Below are 24,371 nucleotides of genomic sequence, written 5' to 3' on the forward strand. Positions count from 1 at the left end.
TAACCCCCTCTTGAAGTCTGTATGTATACTGAGCCTCATCATGCCTGCAGACAGTATGATAACCCCCTCTTGAAGTCTATATCTTAGGTGCTGTGTGGGTATGAGTGTATCTCAGTCACTCCCCTTCTCTGCTGAGACCTTAAGTTATTAGTCTGTCTCATTTTTCAATATCTTACACATTGTAATATAGTAGCCAATTAATAACTTTTTAAATTTTGGAGGAGACTGAACTAGAATGGAATAGAAACTAGAGTAAAGAAAAATGCTAAGATTAGTATTGACAGCTTCTGATGTTAAGTTGTTCATTTTGATTATTTCCTATTGGTTGGTCCCATACGTTTAATGATTACCAGTGAAATTAGGACTGATCATTAGAAAGTTTATCAGTGAATCAGGAGGCAACCTGGCTCCAAAGAAAGGATACTTGAAGGAAAGACTGAGCACATTAGTCAAAGAAGAGCTGCAGAGGACTTTTTCAGATCAGGGTGTATACACACTACCCTAAGTTGCTTGCCAGCCTGAATTTCATTAATTCTATTTGGAAATAATAATGCGCTACACTAAAGAGCCAAACATAATCACACATTACCACACAACATTCTTCTGGCCAAAGAGGTCTGATTCAGAATCTTTGACAAACTTATTATTTTAACAGCTTCACAGCTCAACTTGGTGAAAATCATTTCAAGAAGGAATGAGCTAAAATGCTCCTTTAAAAGGGCCATTCTTTTAGTTTAAAATAATATCCAAATGCCTCTCACCACCTTTTCCCTGGAATTCATGAAATTTTACATAAAAATGCTGTCAATATTTGCCTAGTTATATTATCTAAGAAGCTGAGAAATTTTGTTTATATTTGAAGATCAGCAAATGCCAAAAATACTAATTTGAATTGTATAACCTTTCCCGGTGTTACACAGAAGTGCCGCTGATAGAGCCTATCTTAATATGTCTGTGGAACTTTTTAGGTATCAAAAAAAAAAAAATGATTTATGTTCAGTGGCATTTTAACATGAAACCTATTTTATTTTAAATCTTAAAAAACCATATTCTGGCCGGGCGCGGTGGCTCAAGCCTGTAATCCCAGCACTTTGGGAGGCCGAGACGGGCGGATCACGAGGTCAGGAGATCGAGACCATCCTGGCTAATACTGTGAAACCCCGTCTCTACTAAAAAATACAAAAAACTAGCCGGGCAAGGTGGCGGGCACCTGTAGTCCCAGCTACTTGGGAGGCTGAGGCAGGAGAATGGCGTAAACCTGGGAGGCGGAGCCTGCAGTGAGCTGAGATCCAGCCACGGCACTCCAGGCCGGGCGACAGAGCAAGACTCCATCTCAAAAAAAAAAAAAAAAACCATATTCTACATTCATATTTGACATCAGGCCTGAAGCCCTTTCTTTCCCATCTTCACAGGTTTTGTTCCAGCTCCTCCTCAGCCGAATGCTAGGTAGAGACATAGGACTGACATGCCTTCTATCCTCCAGAAAGTCACAGTGCAGTAATGAGGTCACAGCCAAATAATTCCAATACGAAATCAATGGTGATCAGTAAAGGAGGTTCAAAGAGCCAAGAGAGTATGAAGGGGGAGGCTAATTGCAAACAGATTGATTCCTCAAAATCGCAGTCCTTGGTCTTCTCTGGGTTTGAGCTCCAGTATCCTGGCCATCTGAAGCAGAGACACACTTACTGCATGGCCTTGGACAACCTCTGAGGCTTGGTTTTATCATCTGTAAAACAGAATTTACTACAACAGCAAAAGATGTTGTGAATATGAAATGAGACTACCTGAGTCAATTATAGTGGGCTGGAGATTCATTTCATTCAATTTCTTCAACTTCTCCAGACTCCATCCAGGCTTCTGGATCCTTGGGATCTGCCTCATGGCTGCCCCAGCAGTCAGTAAAGAACACGACCCTCCTCCCAGCCAGACCCTCTGTAGAGAACTGGGGTCTGAGTTCTCAACATCAGCACCACCAAGTATATGCAGCTTATCTGACTCTACCCCAGACATTCTGAGTCAGAGACTCCAGCATGGAGCCAGCAGTCTGTACTGCACGCACCCTCCAGAGGATTCCGATGCTCCCAACGTTTGAGAATCATCCTTCTTTTTCTACCACTGTCCCCAAGGTCCTTAAATTCTTTCAATCCCTTTGTACCACCCACTAACTCACCTCCTCCAGCCTCCCTTTTACAGGTTGTGTTGCCTGTAGTAAGTCTTTGCAGAAATTCTCTACTGGAACAATACGCTAACCATGGGTAGGAGAAGAACAACATACTCTCAGCTGGTAGAATAACTAAAAGCACCCCAAGATTTTCCTTTGGATTATCTCTGTCTCTTGTAGGACTAGAAGATCTCTCTGCTTCGTAGCCACACATTTCATTACAGTAGGCCCCGTCTGTTGCCATTAGCTCAGCATGTGCTAGTACAGAAAAGAGCTTGGAGCAGCTGCTTCCCATAAGAGGTATCATGCACATCCCGGTGACTACACTGTCACAGAACCCTCTAACTATGTCCTTAGAATAAATTCCTAGAAGTCTACTTCTGGCTGGGCCAAGGTAGGTATCTTTGTGGCAGACAAATTTAGATGTCTAAAATATTTCAGAAGTTACAAGCTCTGTCTTTGAAAGTGTTTCAGACCTCTCAAAGAAGAATCCTTTGAATCAAAAAGCTTCTGATTGTACATGAAGTAAACCTAGAAGACTTTCTGAAAGTCCCCCACCCTCCGCGGTCGTGGGACTCACAGATCCCATATTAGGAACTCTTCATTGTCTATTCCAGGAGTGGCATTACAGACATCTGTGACTTACCCAACTCTGGGATGTGTTTTGTGGAAGCCATCCCTATTCATAAAAGATATATTCTTGATAAGCATTCCGAAAAAGTTGGGGGGAAAGCATTTCTTTTCAAACTATGAGAGCAGATGGGCATGGAAAGACATTCTTCTAGTGACAGCCGTAAAGACTGCTGACGTATCCTTTTGCTTTGCAGGAATGTTAGTTCGGCCGGAGAGGAGGCCCGCAGAAGGATGAGAGAGTGTGATGGGCTTACAGATGCCTTGCTGTACGTGATCCAGTCTGCGCTGGGGAGCAGTGAGATCGATAGCAAGGTTGGTTGTGTTTGCATAGATTAAGCATGTTCAAGAATAAAGACTCCCACGGGACTCAACAATAGCTAACAACTCTGGAGAGCCAATGCAGTAATTCAGACTTTCCTTCTGAACTCTCTCCTGGTTTCCTTATAAGAATCCAACACTTTTTAGACTGGCCTTCTAATTCTAGCATGGAACTAGATACCTAACCTCTGATTAGCCATGAGTAAATATGCAGATTGTTCTAAGTTACTCAAACCACAGGTATTTCAGATGAGTATATAAACTTGAATACCACAAGCTTCTAGTTTTTATTTAATGTAATCCACTTTCAAAAGAAAAGACAAGGTGTTAAAACTGCCTGCTTTTTTTTTTTATTTTTTGCGAGAGTCTCGCTCTGTCACCCAAGCTCTGTCACCCAGGAACGTAGTGGTGCAATCAAGGCTCACTGCAACCTCCACCTCCTGGGATCGAGTGATTCTCCTGCCTCAGCCTCCTGAGTAGCTAAGATTACAGGCATGTGCCACCACGTCCGGCTATTTTTTTTTATTTTTAGTAGAGATGGGGTTTTACCACATTGGCCAGGCTGGTCTCAAACGCCTGACCTCAAGTGAGCCACCCACCTCAGCCTCCCAAAGTGCTGGGATTACAGGCGTGAGCCACCGCGCCCAACCTTGGGATTTGAATAATCCCATATTCTTATAAACTTACTTTTTAACAACTGTTGATTACATTAAGTGCCGTTTTAAAAGGCCTGCAAGGTCTAAATAAATGTCACAGTGCTAAATAAAAGGGGCTTCCCAACAAAGTAAGTCACTGAAGTCCATTCAGTGTTTTAGTTCACAAGCCAGAATAGAATTGGGTGGGCTTCTCCAGTGTTTGAGCTATTTTATTTAGTCTTCAATAAGTTTGATTCATTCATATAAGTTTGTAATTTCATAATATGCTGTTATAAACACAAACTTTACCAATAGTCATAAAGTAATACAGGTAATAAATGTGATTTCTTAATAAGGATTTCTCAAGAGCCACCCTTATTGACATTTTGGGGTGAATTATTCTTTGTCATGGGACTGTCTTGTGCACTGCAGGGTGCGTAGCAGCCTCCCTGGCTTCTGCCCAATGGATACCAGTAGCAGCCCCCCATCCCCACCCCAGTAACAAACAACAACATCTCCAGACATTGCCACATGTCCTGCAGGGAGCAAAATTGGCCCTGGTTATAAACCGTGGCCTTAATCCTATGGTTTTCATTCTGACTGTTTATTAGAATTGCCTGTAAATACATCTGCCCAGACCCTATTGCAGTTCTCTGAACCCAACTGTCTAACTCTGGTCACAAATTTTTGTACCTTTAAAAGTTCATCAGGTAATTTGATGTACATCTTAGATTAAGAACCTGCCATGGTAGATAAAGCTTTAATATGACTCTCTAATTGGGAATCTGGTATAATGTAATTTAGTTACAAAGTTAGATAAAGAGCAAATAAAAGTGTTTCTATCCATGTAGTCATTATTTGGTTGTGTGTATAAGTTAGCATAGCGCTTCCCAACCCTGACTACACATTAGAGTTACCAAGAAATTTAGAAAATCACTGATACCTGAGCGGTACTCCCCGAAGATCTGAATGCAGGGTGCCTCTGGGATGTCAGCCCTTTGAGAACTAGTTCACCCCCGTCGTGAGAACCGCTTCTCATCTTTTAACTTCTGCTCAGCTGGGTTCACATCCATGCCCTGACTGTGTGTTTTTAGTTTCAGAGATGAACATAATGTAACAAAGAGCAAGCATTCCCCTTTTACAGAGCCCTTACATGACCATTTTAGACCATTTAGTATCATCGACAGGAAAATTAAATTCCTAAACAAATGTCCAGTCAAGATGTCTTGAATATTTACAAATGCTTGTTAGCATAACAGACACGTGCGTTTTCAAAGGGCTCCTGAAAGTAAATCACTGAAGCGTCAGTGCTCAGCATCGTCATATTTAGAGTGGTGAAAGAGTGAGGCACTGCGAGACTATACCTTTTACTGTGATGGCTACGAAAAGAGCTTTGATACTAGCTGGACTGTGCGACTAAAAATAAAATAAGAGTCAACAGCCTCATGCTTCGGCTAAGTGTGGTCACCAGCACCAAAGGTTAAGGCATCCTTCAGGAGCCGTGGTTCAAGAACCAACATGGCACAAACATCTTCTTTCTGTCAGATGACCAGATTCCTAAAACCCTGGGAGACCCTGTACATCATCTTTGCTAATGTCCACATTTTCCCCAAAAGAGGAAGTTGAAATAATTGGGAGTATTCAGGGCTGGAGTCAGAAAACCCAGATATCCCTGGTGGAGTAAGAAGAGCCCTGAGCTGGCATCAAGACAGTGCCAGTGGACTGTGCCATCTCCACCTCCCACTGGCTGGAGCACCATATCCAAGTGACCTCAACTCTGTGACAAGGAGCATACTCATAGCTGAATGCCAAGGCTGTCGAAAGGATCAGATGTGATCAGCTACTCAGTAGGTGATTCTTTGGCTGGACTGTGCTGTTGAGTTTTAACGTATTATTATGGTACCGTCATTTTCCACTCAGCCCTCTGCTTGGCCGCTTTTGAGCTTTCACAATGACAACTTGAGGGTGAGGGGGCCGAATGAGTACACCTTCTTTTTAAGGCCCGAGAAGTTAAAACATAAAAGAGCCTGGATTCCATACAAGCTTGTGGCTCTGGTCCTATAATTGGTCCAGTGTGTTGACTGGATGACATATGGTAGAGCACTCTACAACTTCCAGATTAACCCTTTCTAAGAGAAAATAAGGAATCAAAATGACCCTGGTAACCAAAAACAACTGCTGAAAGCGCTGCTGACAGCAATGGACGTCCCAAGCAAAGCTACCGGCTGCCACCCTCCTGCTAGGCTCCCAAGTCTTTTGTTTTCTCTTTCTTCTCATCCCCTTAGAGAAAAGCTCTTGAATTAAGTAACTCTCCCAAACCAACCCAGACTGCAAAACTCCAGGAGGCTTAAATGAAAGATAAATGTGGTTCCTGTGACCTTCCTTCCCCCATTCCTCCCTCCCCACCCACCCCCATCCCTACTTTCTCTCCTCCTTCTAGCTTCTTCCCAAATCATCTCCCCAGCTGCAGCTCGATTATAAAGCATTTTTCACAACTGCAGATTGATTCCCCAGTAGTCATTTGTTAAACAGAAGAACAGCGATGCCTCCGGGGAAGACGAGCAGTGGGATGCGAAAGAAGTTTATTCTCCCAAGTCTTTGATGTAAGAAAAATCAGTTTGAGCTGATTTAAAAATCATTCTGACTTATGCCATAACATTTTCCTTTCAATGAGAGTCGTTTCTCTCTTTCATGCATTGCCCTGAGTTTACCTGCTTTCATGCCAGTCCAGTTTTTGATGCTGAGAGGATGCTTGGAATAGAAAATCAGGTTGACTCAGAGCCTGTGGGATTAGCAGCCCATGACACCTTGAAAAGCTGACAAGAAAGGTCTGGAATGACAGAGGCTCCAGAGATATTTTCTGAAAACTGGTTTTCCTTGTAGATTTTCACGCCCTCAGTAATAAGTACAGGACACCCGCTATCTCTCACCAGATTCCAGCCAGTAGAGGGAAGCTGTGCAGGACTGCGATCCCAGCAGCCCCGGCCCATTCCAGTCCCACCCCAGGACTGCAGAGAAGCAGCTCAGTCTGGTGGGAGGTACTCACAGCTTTAGCTGTCCTCGCCTTCACCTGTACAATGGAATTGTATTATGTGCCTTCACAGGTGGCTGTTACGTAGCAGGTGCCTGAAAAAAATGATAGCCAACTTGGTAAGATTCTTCAAATAAAACTTGGCTCAGTTTATTTTTTTTTCCCATGATAATTTTGCCGCTTTTAAAAATTGGATATTTTTCCCCTCTTTCCATGGTTCCTGGAGTCAAAAGGTCAGCTTTGTCTTAACCAGCAAACGTTTTCTGCAAAAGGTCAGAGAATAATATTCCTAGTGTTGTGAGCCATACTCTCTCAGTCACAGCCATGTAATTCTGCATTGTACCATGAAGGCAGCTACAGATCATTCATAAACAAATGGGCCTGGGTGTCCTGCAGGAAAACAACCTGTCATGCACAACCAGCTGTGGGCTGCATCAGACCGCTGGGCGGCAGTTTGCTCACCCCTCTTCTCAGCAATCACAAGTTATTACAGCTGGTGTTTTAGCAAATACTTTTGAGCAGACACTATTCAAAGAGCTGTATCTTTGAACTTATTAACCCTCACTGTTGCCCTGTACATGATACTGTTTTTGTTGTTATTGTTGTTGTTGTTGTTTTTCTCGAAAAGGAGTCTCACTCTGTCACGCAGACCGGAGTGCAGTGGCACAATCTCGGCTCACTGCAAGCTCCGCCTCCTGGGTTCACACTATTCTCCTGCCTCAGCCTCCCGAGTAGCTGGGACTACCGGCACCCGCCACCACACCTGGCTAATTTTTGTATTTTTAGTAGAGACGGGGTTTCACCTTGTTAGCCAGGATGGTCTCAATCTCCTGACCTCGTGATCCGCCTGCCTCAGCCTCCCAAAGTGCTGGGATTACAGGTGTGAGCCACCACGCCCAGCCTGTACATGATAATGTTAATATGACTCTCTATTTACAAATAAGAAAATATAGAAGCACAGAAAGATTAAGCACTTGGACCAAGGCCCCACAGCTTGTGAAATGGTGGGCCCAGGATCATAAGCCAAGCCGGCAGTCCTAGATCACATTCTCTGGACCTCTGCACTGTGCCGTCTCCTGCCATTGTTAATGATACGAACCTTTGAAGAGCATTTTCTGTGGCCCAGCTTTCTTCCCAGTACTTGCACGTTGTGTTACTTTCCTGTTGCTGTCGTAACCAATGACCACAAACTTGGTGGCTGAACCCAATGCAGGTTTATGATCTTACAGCTCTAGAGACCAGGAGTCTGAAATGGGTCTCACTGGGAAAAACTTAAAATGTGGTAAGGTCTGCATTCCTTCTTGAGGCTCTTGGGGAGAATTTATTTCCTTCCCTATTCCAGTATCTAGACCCTGCCCACATACCTTGGCTTGTGGTGCCTTCTACCATCTTCAGATCCGGCCATGGCCAACTACGTCCTTCTCACATCACATCACTGTGACTGTCCTGCTTTCCTCTTTGATGTACAGGCACCTTGTGATGACACAGGCCCACCCAAACAATCTGGATAACCTCCCCATGTGACAAGCAGCTGATTAACTTAACAGCTCCCACCTCCTCCCAGCCATGTGACCTAACATATTTGCAGGTTCCAGAGATTAAGATGTAGACCTTGTGGGAGGGCCATTATTCTGCCTACCGCACCATATTTTAGCTTACCTCATGCACAAACAACCTAAGATGTGGATCCTCTTATGACCATTTTACAGAAGGGTACACCATGTCCCAGAGATGTCAAGTGCATTCCAAAGTCCCACATCTAAATCAGACACCTAGGGTTCTACAGGTGTACAGCTCCACAGCAGGTGGCCTTAACCACTATTTAACCTTTTGGCTAAGAAAACATGAGTGTCAGGCATCTCAAAACAATGGAGACTAAAAATATTTATGCCCTCAGGTGATCACAGCCCCTCACTTTCCTGGGACAACCCTGGTTTGCACCTGTGGCCTTGACACTCAGAAAATGCTCTGGTGGGCAGTAAATATGTCCCCCACCAGAGATGACCAAAATTCTAAGTCTTTGACTCCTCATTATCCGATCCCCAATCGCCAGCCCGGGAGTCAGAGGTGGGGCACTGTGTGTTAGTGGATGATATTTGGGATCTCTCATGGTTGTACATTCTTCCCTTCTCCCAAGTGAATTTCACTCAACAGTAACAGATGTTTATAGAAGTAACTATTGCTGATAAGTCATTTCTTTGTGGGGGAGAAAAGGTCCTAAGACCTTTCCAAGTTTCTCTAATTGTTTTCCACTGTGGCTGTCAGGGGAGCTTTCAGCAGCTGTCAGCTAAACACTTCCAAAGAGAAATGTGTCCGTGGAAAAAGATGCCTTTCCAGGTGGAAGAATGGAGTGCTGAGTGATAGTTTTATTCACTCCTTCCTCTGTTTCCCCCTTTTCTTTTTGGGTTCTGCAGACCGTTGAAAACTGTGTGTGCATTTTAAGGAACCTCTCGTACCGGCTGGCGGCAGAAACGTCTCAGGGACAGCACATGGGCACGGACGAGCTGGACGGGCTACTCTGTGGCGAGGCCAATGGCAAGGACGCTGAGAGCTCTGGTTGCTGGGGCAAGAAGAAGAAGAAAAAGAAATCCCAAGATCAGGTGATGCGGGCTGCTTGCAGCTGCATGCAATTATCCCCTTCCCTAATTGCAACTTTAATATTTCCTCAATATATAGAGAATGAGCCCTGCATTTTCATCAGGAGGTAAAATCACTAATGCATCTGCACAATTTTCCTGTGGGAATTTCACAGCTGAGACGGTGGGACATGAAATGACTTCCCCCATGTCTCGCAGTTGAGCCAAGATAGGAAATTACTTAGAAAAAAAGACACCTGAGGTCCTAGCAGGCTCTGACATTCCACCTCTGAGCAGGTGCTGTGTTAATTCACACATTTACTTAGGGCATTGTCGGAGCTGGGTCTGGCGCCATCCAGGTGACAGGGATGGGTGGAATAGGAGATGTGGTTAAAGAAGGGAAACAGAGAGAGAGACAGGGAGGCCAAAGATCCAACGTGTATGTAATCGCTGGTTTTGAAGCGTTTGGATTTTCAGTCTCACATGTCCCATTGGAAATGGGGGTAACAGAGAATTCACAGCCCTTCCACAGGATGGCATTAGAAGCTTGGCCATGGGGGACAATTCAGATGAATTCAGAACAGTCTTCAGCCGGAGCCGGAGGCCTCTTGAGAACAGAATGGCCCTCACCTGCTGCAACTGGTAGTAGGTTCCCCTGCAGCAAAACGGAGACCGCTAGGCAGCAACTCACAACCCTGATGCATCAGAACAGCCTCTGCCCCTGTCCTGGGCTGCTCCTGAGAGAACAAACCCCTCACCACAGGCACCACTAGGACAGGGAGCGATGGGAGGTCAAAGCAGGCCCACCTTTGCTAACACTGGAACAGAGGTTAACTTCAGGGCCTGGAAACTGATTTATCTCATCAAGGAGCTTACAGAGAGTTCTAGGTTTGCAGATGTAAAAATGGTGGATATCATTTGTCCCCTGGAATCTCTACTACATATCAAGTCAGATTTTTAAAGAGTATTTAGAGATTAGAGAAAATACATAATACAAGTAAAGTGGAAAAAAGCAATATAGAAACAGGTGTGTACATAAATACAGGTGTAGATGGTACAGATATAGTCTGGCCAGTTTTGTATGATACGTCTCATATGCAAATACAAAATGCTATCTGCATATACAAAATGTGTGTGTTTCTTGAAAAAGCAGAGTAAGATCCAGGAGAAGACAATGATCGATTCTTTTTGTACTTCTGTATTTATAAATTTTCTACGATGGAAATTACATTTGTAATCTTTGCAAATGGCCTTTAAAAACTAATGTTCATAAAGGCACGAAGTTAATGTATGCTTATAAAAGCGTATGGTTTTTTTCAGAGAAATTTATACCTCACTGAAAGGTGTAAGAGATTTTGGAAAATGAAAGGTTATCTAGTCTACAACACAGACCTTCCAGGACAGAGTAGCCCAATATTATAACAAGAATAAAAGTAATACAAATAATAATTGGTTTAATGATGGCCTCTAGAGCTTTTTCTAGCCCAGAAATTTATGTTGACCCTTGACTTTGGCACTGGTATTCTTGACCTTTAAAAGACACTATAATATTCTGCATGTCAAATTTACCTGTAAGAAAAATCTCAGAAACTTTTTAAAAAAAATCCCCGTAGGGATAATTCAATAAAATATATGATACAAAAATAAGTTGCATGCATGCTCTTAGTTCAAGAAATGGTTTCTCTTGAACCATACGAGAAGTATCAGACTTCTAGGCCATTCTAGTCTAGAAGTACCAGACTGTGAGCTCCCGTGTGCAGAAGTGTTTGACACTCTGCTTCATATTCTGGTCTAAGAGGTCCTTGCCAACTCATCCATTTCTGAATCTGCTCTGTGCCTGTTGCTGAATTCTAAGGAATTGCTAGTTTCTCTAGTCCATTTTGGGCAAAACCTCCCATGAAACAGTCTGCATGTCATCTGCCAAGAAGGTGCATCTCCCCCAGCAGGACCCTCCCTGCCCTCAGCAGGGCTTTGTGCCAGCAGCCTGTCACTGCAGCGTTGGTGGGGGGAATCCGAAGATTAGGGTCCAGGGAAATAGGAGGAAACAAAATGGATTCATTTACATTTGGCACCTTTTGTAGCAATAAGCATTTTTTGGTTTTTCACCTTGGTCTATGGCCAGCGATCCTGTGATGCTGTCCTGAAGTGGGTACTGTTTCCACGTGGTTTGGAGGTGACAGGACATTGTCCTCCACCAGCTGCTGGCCAGGTCAGACCTTCTTCAAGATGCTCGTGGTGTGAGACTGACCGTGTGCAGAGGGCCACTGAGAAAAACAAAAACTAAATAAGCAGGACCTGCTGGAATTCAAAACCTCCCTTTTTAGCTTATAAATTAATTTAAAGTTATTTAATTCAAATGGGTAAAAAATATATATCTATCCACATGAGTGAGGAGACAAACCTATCCATTCAAACAGGATTCTGATCCACTCTTTTTATCTGATAGGTCTTCTTTCATGATAATCGTTGTTTCACCACTGAGTAAGCTGTAGTCAATTTAAGAGGAAATATGTTTGCTCTTTTTCACGTCTTTCTTAAGTTGTAGATGCCAAATGCATAGATGACTGGAAGATTCACCAGTGATATACAGGGTGCTATTTTATACATAAAAGCAATAGGAATGGGATTCTGTGTAAAACTTCAATGCTCCCTTATTTTTCCCATGATGAAAGATATGTCTTGGAAGAGTTTTCAAGGCCTCTTGTCCTCACACTTTCCTGGCCTGTCTGAGGATCCCACAGACCAGCCTCTAGGCTTCTGTTCGTGCTGTTCCACTGCCTGGCCCTCCCTTTCCTCCCTTTCCCCACTCACTGCTTGGAGAATAATCATTCAAGAGCAGATTAAACATCCCCTCCGTCTTTCCACAACTTCTTTCAAGTAAACAATTGCTCCCTAATCTACTTCTCCATAATTTTATTTAAACTTCTCTGCTAGTTATTATCATATTATGGGGTAAGTATAGCAACTGATCCCCAAAGAGAGCCAATTTTCTCGGGCAAAGGACTGTGTGGGTCTTATTTCAGTCTGTGACTTCTAGCCCAATGCCTGGCCCCAATTACACTGTGGCCTGTGGTGGCCCCTAGCCCTTGCTGTGGGTTTCATTGTGGGTGGATGCTCATAACTGTGACTTTTCCCAGACTCACGGGTTTCTTTCCTGGTGAAACTTGGCCCCTAAGGGCCGCTGTGAGCCAAACGTCTTCCGCAGTCCTCCCTCCCTGTGTTTTGAGCTGTTCCCCAGTCTCTCATGACAGTGCTGCATTTGTCTTATTGTTAGTCGGTATTCTGAATCTGCAATCACCACCAAAACGAATGCACCATCTAAATTACTATTATCATCTAAGAACTTAAGTTAATATGCAACAAAGGTATATGCGTGTGTGTCACAGTATCCCAGGAGAAACAGGACTTTTGATCCTGTTGAGAAACAGGACTTTTGATCTTTTGATCAGACTAAACAAATTATTTGCACTGAAGGTATTATGAGATATCATGAAATGCCATCACCTACAAGGTTTTCTTGGATTTTCAGGATATCGGTATTGGCCACTACTTCTTCAACAGCCTCACACGTTGCCTGCTGTGTCATTTGGATGCTCTTGACCCAAAAGTGAGATTCTATCACTAAACAAACAGCATGCATGTCCCAAAGCACAAACATGAATTTTATTAGTAGTTAAAATGACCACAATGGAGATTTGAACTTTAAATAACAGTTTCTTCTCATTTCAGACAAAATAGATATTAATGATAAATATCTAGGTATACATGTACACACTTCACATGTAAATAATATGTGAGTAAAATAGCACTAAGCTCCAAGAAGAAAATCATACCCACACCTTCGCATGCCTCCTCCTGGAGAGATTCACAATTACAACTTACATCTCGGCATATATCCTTTCAGATGTTTTTCTGTTAGAGGCCATATCAGACAGCAAAATTCATAAGGTCTTATAGTCAGTAAGTGTATTTTCACTGATAGAGAACTCCAGTCTCTTGAGTCTTCAGAAGTCAGGCTCCTTGTATTTTATGGGGCTGTCATCTTCAGGGTGCTGCCTTCCTCCTCATGGTCCAGAGTCTGGCTCTTCACATCCATAGTTCAGGAGTGGAAATGGGGGAAAGAAGACAGGAGTACCCTTTCCTTTAGGGCCCCACCCAGAAGCTGCACACATCACTATTACATCCCGTGGCTGAGACTGACTCCGTAGTGGCACCAGAGCTACAAGAGAGGCTGGGAATTGTAGTCTTTTGTGACAACCATGACCCTAGGTGAACCTTGGGCATACTCTTAATAAAGAAAAAAGGCATGTAGTGGCCTATTCAGGGTGCGCAGGGAGTAGGGGGCTCTCTATCCTTGTGGGGGGCAGTCTCTTACCAGTGAAATCATGTAGCATTGTCTGCACATGGTAATGAACAAAAACCCAACTTGTATTCATTTCATTGCCTGTACATTCCCTGCAAAGACTGCAGTCTCTTACTACCTGCCCCCGGGTGACAGCCCCCACTGCCCACCTTGGCATACCACTGATGGGCAGGAAGATGTAGGCACAAGTCTGCTCTGTGTCACTTTGCTGAGTGCTTTATGACAGCTTATCATTTGACACAGACTGACACTTTTCCTTGCCAGTAAGCAGTTATTCACACTGGAATGCGGAATGGCTACTGTGAATTCCATGGTAGAGGAATACCATGATGTGGCGAACCAATCCCCTCTTCCTAGAAAATCAGGTTGCTTCCAAGTTTGTACTAATGTAAACTGTAATCAACATCTGTGTAGTTAAATCTCACCTACCCCCTTAATCACTTCTTAAGAATGAATTCTTAGAAGTGAAATAGCTAGACCAAATGCATGCTTTTAAGACTTTCAATACACAAACCGGAATTTATCTTAATCACTCTAAATGTCAGTGACAGTTTCTGTTCATGGACTTGATTTTTTGTTATCACTTCACGGATCTGCTTCTCACGACATTTTGATGCTTCTAGGCTTCCATTTCCTAATATCACAGGTGGTTTTTCTTTCTTTCCAGTTTTCATTTTCTCATTAGTAACCATACTCTTTCTTTTGCCGCTTAATACCATTTCCTTTCTAACCATCTGCTTCTTTCAGCTGCCGCCTGTTCCTCTTGGCTGGTTCGAGTACAGTCTCCCTCAGCCTTCACCTCACCATATGCTGGGAACTTGTTGACTCAAGGCATGATATTTCATGTCCTGGAAGCAACATATCTCATGAGCCTGCAAAGGTCACGACTGTGCATTTCTGTGCAGCAACTCTCCTCTGCCATTATCCATGGATGAACCAGATTCTTCTACTTCTTTCTCACTTCTAGTAGAAAATATAGCCCATCACCTAAAAGTGCTGCTATTTTAGTTTCAGTGAGTTTATAGACTTAAAACTCTGTTTCAGGTGCCTTGTTTAGTTTTCTTTTATTATTATTATACTTTAAGTTCTAGGGTACATGTGCACAATGTGCAGGTTTGTTATATATGTATACATGTGCCATGTTGGTGTGCTGCACCCATTAACTTGTCATTTACATTAGGTATATCTCCTAATGCTATCCCTCCCCCCTCCCCCTACCCCACAACAGGCCCCGGTGTGTGATGTTCCCCTTCCTATGTCCAAGTGTTCTCATTGTTCAATTCCCACCTATGAGTGAGAACATACGGTGTTTGGTTTTCTGTTCTTGTGATAGTTTGCTGAGAATGATGGTTTCCAGCTTCATCCACGTCCCTACAGAGGACATGAACTCATCCTTTTTTATGGCTGCATAGTATTCCATGGTGTATATGTGCCACCTTTTCTTTTTTCTTTTTTTTTTGAGACGGAGTCTCGCTCTGTCAACCAGGCTGGAGTGCAATGGCTGGATCTCAGCTCACTGCAAGCTCCGCCTCCCGGGTTTATGCCATTCTCCTGCCTCAGCCTCCCGAGTAGCTGGGACTACAGGCGCCCGCCACCTCGCCCAGCTAGTTTTTTTGTATTCTGTAGTAGAGATGGGGTTTCACCGTGTTAGCCAGGATAGTCTCGATCTCCTGATCTCGTGATCCGCCCGTCTCGGCCTCCCAAAGTGCTGGGATTACAGGCTTGAGCCACTGCGCCCGGCCTGTGCCACCTTTTCTTAATCCAGTCTGTCATTGATGGACATTTGGGTTGGTTCCAAGTCTTTGCTGTTGTGAGTAGTGCCGCAATAAACATACGTGTGCGTGTGTCTATCAATACTGTTTTACAACTTGACCGGGGCCTCTCGGCCTCGGCACTGGTCACATGTGGGGCAGCATATCTCTCTGTTCCAGGGAGCTGGCCTGTGCATTACAGGGTATTTTCCAGCCTCCCTGGACTCGACCTACTGGATGCCAGTAGCACTTTTGCCACAGCCACAACAACCAAAATGTCCCTAGACATTGCCGCTTGTCCCCCTGGGTGTTAAAATTGCCCTGCTTGAGACCATTGGACTAGATTGTCCTTTGAAGGACATTTTTCTGAACATATAAATAAGTAACCAAGACCACAGGGTTATCTGAAGGAGGTTGGCATGTCAGGGACAAAGCCCCTTTAGAAGGTAGAGGGCCATGTCCCAGGTTTCCGGAGATGTGGATGGCAAATTAGGAGCAGAGAGAATTCTAGATGAGCATCAGTGATGCCCCAGTTGGTTCTATCACAGTGACTTGGGGAAGGGACAGGCAGGCCCAGTCATATGGAGCAGCCTTGACAGCTGTCCTCTGTGGGGCACAGCACAGTGGCCGGCCTCGTGATGCCAGTCTGTGGAGTAGGCAGCATCACCAGCTTCACTCGTGAGGAGTGTGTGCCCACCTGGCCCCATGGGCCCCCCCAGAAGGAGGTGCATCAGCAAGGCTATTCCTGAATCTCTTTTGCCCTAACGCTTTGTTCAGACAGCACCTCCATCCTGCCTCTTTAATGCGGGTTTCTAATCTCTCAAATGCAAAGCCCCTCCTGTGTTTTGCGAGGAGAGCCTGGAAACAACGCAGTGCCACATAAGTACAGCTAATTAGCCATCAACTCTATCTCCTCTTTGCACAGCCTCAGCCTCAGCCGCAGCTGAAGTCTTCTGAACAGCTCCTGAGGGATTCAGACACCCGCACTACCGTTTTCTTTGAAATTCCTAAGAATCAACACAAAGAATCATTTCTTTCTGGCTTTTTACAGTTAACTGGAGTTTTTGAATACCCATCACCTCTATCCTTCCGCCTTTAACCCCCCAAAAGCTGGAAGTGGCCATGAAACACTATAAAGGCAAATTATGTAATAACTCTGCTGTTCAAAGCAAGCCAAGCAAGAGTGGCAGACGGTGGACGGACTTGGGTTTTGAATGTTGCTTTTTAAAGTACCTAGTGCTGGCTGCAGCTTAATTAAACCAAACCCTGCTTGAGAGAACATTCTCTGACAGTTTACCTACTTAGAGCCATCTTCTCTTCCTACATTTTGCAATGTGTGACTTCCCCTGAGAGGAAAGAGTGGGATCTTAAAATCAGAATGTCTCCCTGATGCTGCAGCTCTCCTCCTTTTATCTTGCAGCATCTCTGGTCTGTTGTTTATTTCACCGAAATATCTTAAAAAATGAAAGTGAGCCTGCATATATGTAATGACTGTGATGCTCCCTAATTGGTAGAGAAATCTAGGTAATAGAGATGCATCCCGCCGGTGAAGCCAGCCTTTTCTGTTTATGTTCTGAAGATACGACTCAGCAGTAAAAGGTCTTTTCTGCCACAAACTTGATTGGCTGAGACTGAATGACGCCTGTGGCAGGTGGGAAGAGGAGCTGTGTATTTTAGCACTCCTCCTGAAATGAAAATCCTTCTCCATACTCTCTGACTGCTCCTTGTTGGTGTCTCCTCAGTACCCAGCCCAGGGCATTGGAGATCAGAGACTAGGGCAGCTGTAGGATGGCTCACCAAGCCTTGTAAATGGTCTTATAATTCTTCTCATTCATTAGGGGGCTTTTATGAATATGATAATTAGAGTACTCCTGTGACTCTCCGTAACTTAAAGAACCTCATGTTTGCAAAGTCTCTGTTTTTAATATAGTATGTAACATCTTTGCTTTCAGGGGTTTTTTGTTGTTGTTGTTTGTTTTTTGTTTTTGAGACAGAGTCTCGCTCTGTCACCCAGGCTGGAGTGCTATGGTGCCATCTCAGCTCACTGCAAACTCCACTTCCCGGGTTCAAGTGATTCTCCTGCCTCAGTCTCCTGAGTAGCTGGAATTACAGGTGTGCACCATCACACCCAGCTAATTTTTGTATTTTTGTAGAGACGGTGTTTCACCATGTTGGCCAGGCTAGTCTCAAAGTCCTGACCTCACCCAGCTAATTTTTGTATTTTTGTAGAGACAGGGTTTCACCATGTTGGCCAGGCTGGTCTCAAACTCCTGACCTCAAGCGACCCGCCTGCCTCGGCCTCCCAAAATGCTGGGATTATGGGCATGAGCCACTGTGCCCAGCCTACTTTCAGGTTTTTATCCCTAAGTTACATCTTTCTCTTTGTATAAGAAGCAAATGGCTTCCAGTCTTTCTACCCAACTGAGATAGAAATCTTTTAAATAGGCCCAGGGCGGTGGCTCATGCCTGTAATCCCAGCACTCTGGGAGGCCAAAGTGGGTGGATCACCTGAGGTCAGGAGTTCAAGACCGGCCTAGCCAACATGGCGAAACCCCGTCTCTACTAAAATGACAAAAATTAGCTGGGCGTGATGGAGCACACCTGTAATCCCAGCTACTCAGGAGGCTGAAGCAGGAGAATTACTCCAACCCCGGAGCCAGAGATTGCAGTGAGCCAAGGTCACACCACTGCACTCCAGCCTGGGCGACAGAGTGAGACTCTGTCTTAAAAAAAAAAAAAAAAAATCTTTTAAATATAATTTAAGCCCTGCATAGAAGCAAAAGTATTTAAAGCAAATCCAAAGAAAGGCTCTTTCCTTTTCCTTCTTTTTAGCATACACATTGCGCATATCCCCATGCATATGTTATTTTCTTCCTAAGCAGACCCTTTTTCCAGGGGCCATGATGTATGCTCTGTGCTGCTGGTGACCATATCAAAAACCATCATGCCTAAATTTCAGCAGTCCCTTGACCTTCTATCTGGGGAAGCTTGATATCCTCTTTTTTTTTTTTTTTTTTCCAAATATTTTTGAGCATTACCTTCTTAATGAGAGCATACATATTTTCAGTTCTATACAGTTTTAGAAATGGAATGACAGAAACTGTTGGCTGTTTTTTTATGGATATTAGTCATGCAGTCATATATTTGAAGCCAGTAAAGAAAAGTGCTGATACGTTATTGAGTGAGGCACTATTTGGGGTGGCAAAAAGTCTATCTGTTGTTTTGTTCTATGATCTATATACACTCACTGCTTTGCTGCCAGCCTGTCTCCAACAGAGCTCTAATTCTCAATTACTCAGTTTTCAAACACTCTGGTTATAGCCACCTTAATCCTTAGCTTTATGCACTCTAAATATGTGTGTAAAATTAGAAATTTCTAGAAGCAAGACAATTCATAAGAGGAGGTTTAATATTATGCTAGTAATATATTCTTTGGTCTATTTTCCTATTCAACAACATGTGAATGACTTGCACAAAGTGTAATTTGAACATTTAAGTAATATCTGTAAGACTCAAGGGATGCTAGAACTTTTGCAAAATTTATTTGTTAAAACATAACAGATGAAAATTAACTTGTTACACAGAATTGTGGAACATTTATGTAACTCTTAAACATAAGCAGTAAAATTCTGAGGAGGAAGGGATATTTTCATTGAAAATTTCCCCCAAGCTGGAACAAGATGAAACCCAGCAAAAAAACTTGTTTAAAACCACAAATGCCTCTCTCCGCATGCTATTTCTTTCACTTTCTCTATTCTGCTTAACTTTTAAACTGCATCCTGAGGAATGAAGACATACACACACACTTATATGTGGTCATCATGCAGATAACATAATAAAAAAATCCTTTTCTGGCATTGCCACCACTGCTGTCCTGGAAATACTTTGTCTTCATGTGCTCTTTCTTTATTATATGGAAAGTTCTCTCTCCCGACTTGATGACATTTTGCTTCTTTATGTATTCTTTGCATATTTCAAGCTCTTAAAGAGTTTTTGGTGGTAGGTTCTCAAGATATTGTCCAAAACAAACACAGTTTGCACAAGACTTGTAAGTTTAGTCTTGTGTTCTTCAGGGCTAAATCACTGTGTGATCACTGCTTCAATTATGTTACAGATTAAAGCCATTTGCTTGCCTTCAGATAATGTCCCGTTTTTGTAGATATTTTAGGATAGAAGCACCTTATATTTAAATTTGTAAATAAAGTATTTCTACTTTGGTGAAAGAGTTGTATATCCCATGATTTTTCATGAATCTTCATGAATTCGAGCCTCAAAAGTTTGCATGTGCAGACTTGTCTCACCTGCATCAGTCTGATCATGACTTTACCATTGCCCTGCTGCCTTGTTGATGTTGAAGAGCTGGACAAAATCGTGTCAAGCATGTTAATCGAAGTCTTACAGAATACTTCCATTCATTTTACAGCTGATAGAAATCTATTTTAATGGGCTTTTCCCCCTATTAACTTATAATACTTTTCTCCCTGTTAACTTAATAAAAGTTCGAATAAAGTACCCAGATAAAGGTCTGGCAGATACATTTACTGGCTTTGAGATAGTCCTTTTTCTTCAATATCAACGTGCTAAAATAGCCAAGAATCCCCTTTGAACTCCATCTCCAGTTGCCATCAAAGATTATCTGTGTTCACATCAGTTGTCCTTTTATTTCCTTCAGATTTTCTCTGTAGCTATTAAGAAAGGATTGTAATAAAAGGTATTTAAGAGATACGTAGATGACACGTCAGAGCCTGAAGAAAATTTTCTCCTGACTTAACCATTTATCCCGCTTTATTGCACAGAAGTTAGAAAAGGAGAACAAGATGAAACCCAGCAAAACATAACATGGCTACTTTTTCCTCTTTTTGTAATGAGCATGCAAATATTACTTCTCTGTACCTCTCGCTGTTAGGTTAGCTCTTACATGAGAGGAAAATCTATCCATATTGAGTCGGAAGTGTCACATTTTTATTTTTCTGAATTTTATCAAATTTTTATATGAAAATATTGCTTTAAATTTTTAAGGAGATAGCAAGATATAAAATGAAATGAAAGAAATAATTTGCCATTTCTTGTTACTCTAGCAGATAGATTCACTACCCCAAGCTGGTCTCCTTTGAGAGGCCAATATTGCTACTGCTTTGTCATTGAAACCGGCAAACCTACAGAATGACTGCTGTCTTTTTCTAGTGCCCACTTTCTATTCAGTACAGCAAGCCAGGATCAAATAATGAACTAGGAGCAATGTGGCGAGGCTAGTTCACTTCCTTCTTTTTTTAATTTAAAGGAGATGTATTGGTTTTATTGATAGGCTGTTCACAGGTGCAAAGTCATCCTTGAATAGTTAGGAAGTGGCTTTGGTTAAAAGGACAGGAAGCTTCCCACACTGAGTGTCCTTGTTACAAAGTTAAAATTGAGTGACATGTTCATTGAAAATGACCTTTAATGGGATGTCGTTCATCTCTGAGCTTGACCCTTGATTTAAACTAAGCTGTATCATTATTGAGGAAAAGAAGACATGCAGTTTAGCTTCTTTCAGGAAATAAATAATGAAGTTTTTGAAACTATTTGTATCAACAGCCATCTCTATCCACTTTTCTATTTTTATGTGGCAAGGATACAAAGTAAGCATGTATTTTCTTGCAGTAAAACTTTCAGAATTAAGGAACTTACATTCAGAAATATGGTTTTGTTTTTCATATTTATACACACACATATATATACATGCATGTATATGTATGTATATAAAATATCTGCAAGTATGTTTAGCATGTGTCATTTACAGTGTATTTTTAAGTAATCACTCATAAACACTAATGAGCTAAGTATCTTCATTTTCTCACACTAAAATTATAAAGAAATAGTTTTATTTTACTGTGATTTTTCTCAGAACTGAATATGTGTATTTTTTTCTAAAAGCATAGCATCTTTCATTTCTAACTTTGTTATACTCTTTATTTTCACAAAAGACAAAGCCTTTGTGTAATCACAGATCAGAATCATTATTTTAATTTTTAGTATGTTTTAAATTGTAAGAGTGATAGAACAGGAAGTTTGAAATGTAGAGAAAAAGACATTGTATTAATAAATTTTTATGATAATTACAGGTGTTTTATGATACATTTTACTTGGAATAATGTGCAAATCCCATACTACTTTGCATCCTGCTTTGATCATTTAACTTTTATTGTTATAATTTGTCCAAGTTGCCACATAGTCTTCATAAGTATCATTCTTAATGGTTGACTGGTATTCCTTTGTGCATGTAAGCCATAATTTCTAAATTATGGGTAATTAATTTTGAATTACACATTATCCTGTTACTCATTAGATTCAAATCAAAGCAAACTAAACTATCATGATTGCTGTAAGATCTAGATTTGCCTATAGCTCATGTCAATGTGTCTAATAAACCATAGCAGTTTTCTCTCTTTTATCGATTTTGTCATTTGTTAGATGCAACAATAGAACCCAATTTGTATGTATGTAACAAATTATATAGGAGTTTATCACATTAGCGATTATGCACAAGAAGTGAGGGCATTTGATTGTCGGTAACTGTTACGCAACACCTATAGTATGCTTACTATAAAATATGCTACTTTGATCTTTATCCTTCTTCCAACCTGCTCAATCAAAATTAAAATTAATTCATCTCTTCCCCTTCCTTCCTACAGCAACATGTTAGAATCATTCTTGGAGAGCTTATCCACTTCTTCTGCCAGTTACATTCTCTTGTGTGCATACGCCAACCCGCCCTCCACCCTCGATCCCAAGCTCTCGCTGGGCAGGAATGGCTTCCACTTTTAGTGATCCCTGGACTGCTGATGCAGTAGCCTCCATTCAGTCTATGTTCAGCAAATGTGCTAATGCTCTGCCTGTAATGTTTGAGGAAGGCAATGTTGGGAAGCATAAAGATGTTAAAGATGTTTGCTCTCTTGTTTTTCTTCCACCAGTGGGATGGAGTAGGACCTCTTCCAGACTGTGCCGAACCACCAAAAGGGATCCAGATGCTGTGGCACCCATCAATAGTCAAACCCTACCTCACACTGCTCTCTGAGTGCTCAAATCCAGACACGCTGGAAGGGGCGGCAGGCGCCCTGCAGAACTTGGCTGCAGGGAGCTGGAAGGTATGGCCAGTTCATTACAATAAAAAGAAATCTGGAGTTATGAGCAGCTCCTCAGATATCAACACAAGTCCAGTTTTGAGAAATGCAATTCTAATAAGGATTTCTAGGATATTAGAAAAAAAAACATTTATATTGAACTGTTTTACTTGGAAATTTATTCCTTTTAAAAATTCGTCTTAAAGGCTCAGGGGTCCTTAAAGATCGCTACAAACAGAGAGGACTAGATGTGATTATAGTCACTGAAAATGCTGTGAAATGTTTTTCATTGTATTCGTGTAGCTGAGCTACTTTGTTTTCAGTGGAGATTGTGACAGGTTAACATTTTTTCAAAGCACTATCATTAACGGGTAAGGGAGTTAATACTCAAACAACTGTGTCAAACCCCATGTGAACATTTAGAATGTACCGGGTCCCAGTCCCAAAAGAAAAGAAAAGAACCCCTTATGTTTTTAAAGCATGGGCTTACAGAGAAGAATAGTACTGTTGGTTGACTTTCGCAAAAGTGTTAAATAGATTATTGGAGAGGAGATTAGAATGGCCTTTTTCTCTGAGTCCTTATAAACTGACACTGTTCCTGATTGATTTTCATAACACTCATTTTGGGCAAAAAGAGATTCAGCATAGTAAGCAATTCCTGAGTCTGGTCAACAGTGCGCTAACTTGCTTTGCTGCATAAAAAAGTGTGACCTCTTAGAAGAATGAGGGTGGGTGGGGAGAATACCAAGAGAGAAAGTTTGCATGTCTGCCATGCATGTTCCATTCATTTCATACTAAATCCTGGGGTGTGGCATATATATTCATCAATCACTCCTTTCCTTGTCATTTATTTTCATCCAAACCATGTGAACGTATACATACGGATACAGATAACGTTCAGAAGCTCAAAGCTGTAGATGTCACACATACACACCACACCCTGGTCTCAACATTATGTAACTACACCCTTCCCTTTGCTTATTCCTTTGGATGTCTGCCTTCTTGTCATTCTCTCTCTGTCATCCTTTGTTTCCATTGCTGCAGTCCAAGCTACAGAACTTCCTTCTTTCTCAAGTGCCATCCCAGCTCATGGGCCCCAGGTCCTGATAATTCTTCCTACAGAGCTGGCCGCTGCCCTATGGCCAGACCCACTTCTTCTCCGAAGAGTCTTAGGAATGGACATAATTAGCCCTTTTCTACAGCCTGTCCATAGGCAGCCCTAGAGTTGTACACATCTCTTGCTTGCAACCAGAGATTGGTAGAGAAAAGCTTCAAAAGCAGAGTTGTGCCAGGTAGACATCCGGAGCATAGTCTTAAAGGAGCAGAAAAGAGATACTGATGGAAATCACTTCCTGGAATGAGGCCTTACATCTTATGTCTCTCTAAATTTAGTGTGATCTAGGAAGCTTTGATTCAAATCATAATTCAAACCGAGGCTCTACCTTTTCTGAACATGGTGAGCCTGGGCAAACCACAGCATATCACTGTGTCTCACATGTGTCATCTGCAGAGAAAATCAGGGCTGCCTCACTCTACATCATGCACATCAATCAGAACACTGGATGCAAGGATGGTAGCGAGATGTCAGAGGCCAAGACGCTGTATGTGCCCATGAGCACTCACATGCTCATGAGCTAAAAGACCCTACCCAGCTCCCCTGCCATGCAGCACTAACTACACAGGTACAGGGAAATGGGCTCTGGGCTTCAGGCATCAGCCTGGCTGAGACACAAAGATCTAGATGGTGGCAAATCAGGTGTGTCATCTTAAGATGTTGTTTCTCTCTCTCTCTCTCTCTCTCTC

At 42.4% G+C, this 24,371-nt stretch overlaps 1 protein-coding gene across 4 annotated transcripts in view; it reads left to right on the plus strand.

Moving 5' to 3' along the window:
- The window catches only part of CTNND2 (catenin (cadherin-associated protein), delta 2), a 935,009-nt gene that overhangs the window by 784,643 nt on the left and 125,995 nt on the right, over positions 1–24,371 (plus strand). For all 4 annotated transcript variants that reach the window (XM_011951767.1, XM_011951770.1, XM_011951769.1 and 1 more), the window contains 3 exons: positions 2,989–3,106; positions 9,193–9,378; positions 22,419–22,592. In XM_011951767.1, the coding sequence (XP_011807157.1) occupies positions 2,989–3,106; positions 9,193–9,378; positions 22,419–22,592 (478 nt within the window). The remainder of the gene's footprint in view (positions 1–2,988; positions 3,107–9,192; positions 9,379–22,418; positions 22,593–24,371) is intronic.

The sequence above is a fragment of the Colobus angolensis genome, unplaced genomic scaffold, assembly GCF_000951035.1.
Source record: "Colobus angolensis palliatus isolate OR3802 unplaced genomic scaffold, Cang.pa_1.0 Scaffold327, whole genome shotgun sequence".
In the NCBI taxonomy this organism is placed as follows: Eukaryota; Metazoa; Chordata; class Mammalia; order Primates; family Cercopithecidae; genus Colobus; species Colobus angolensis.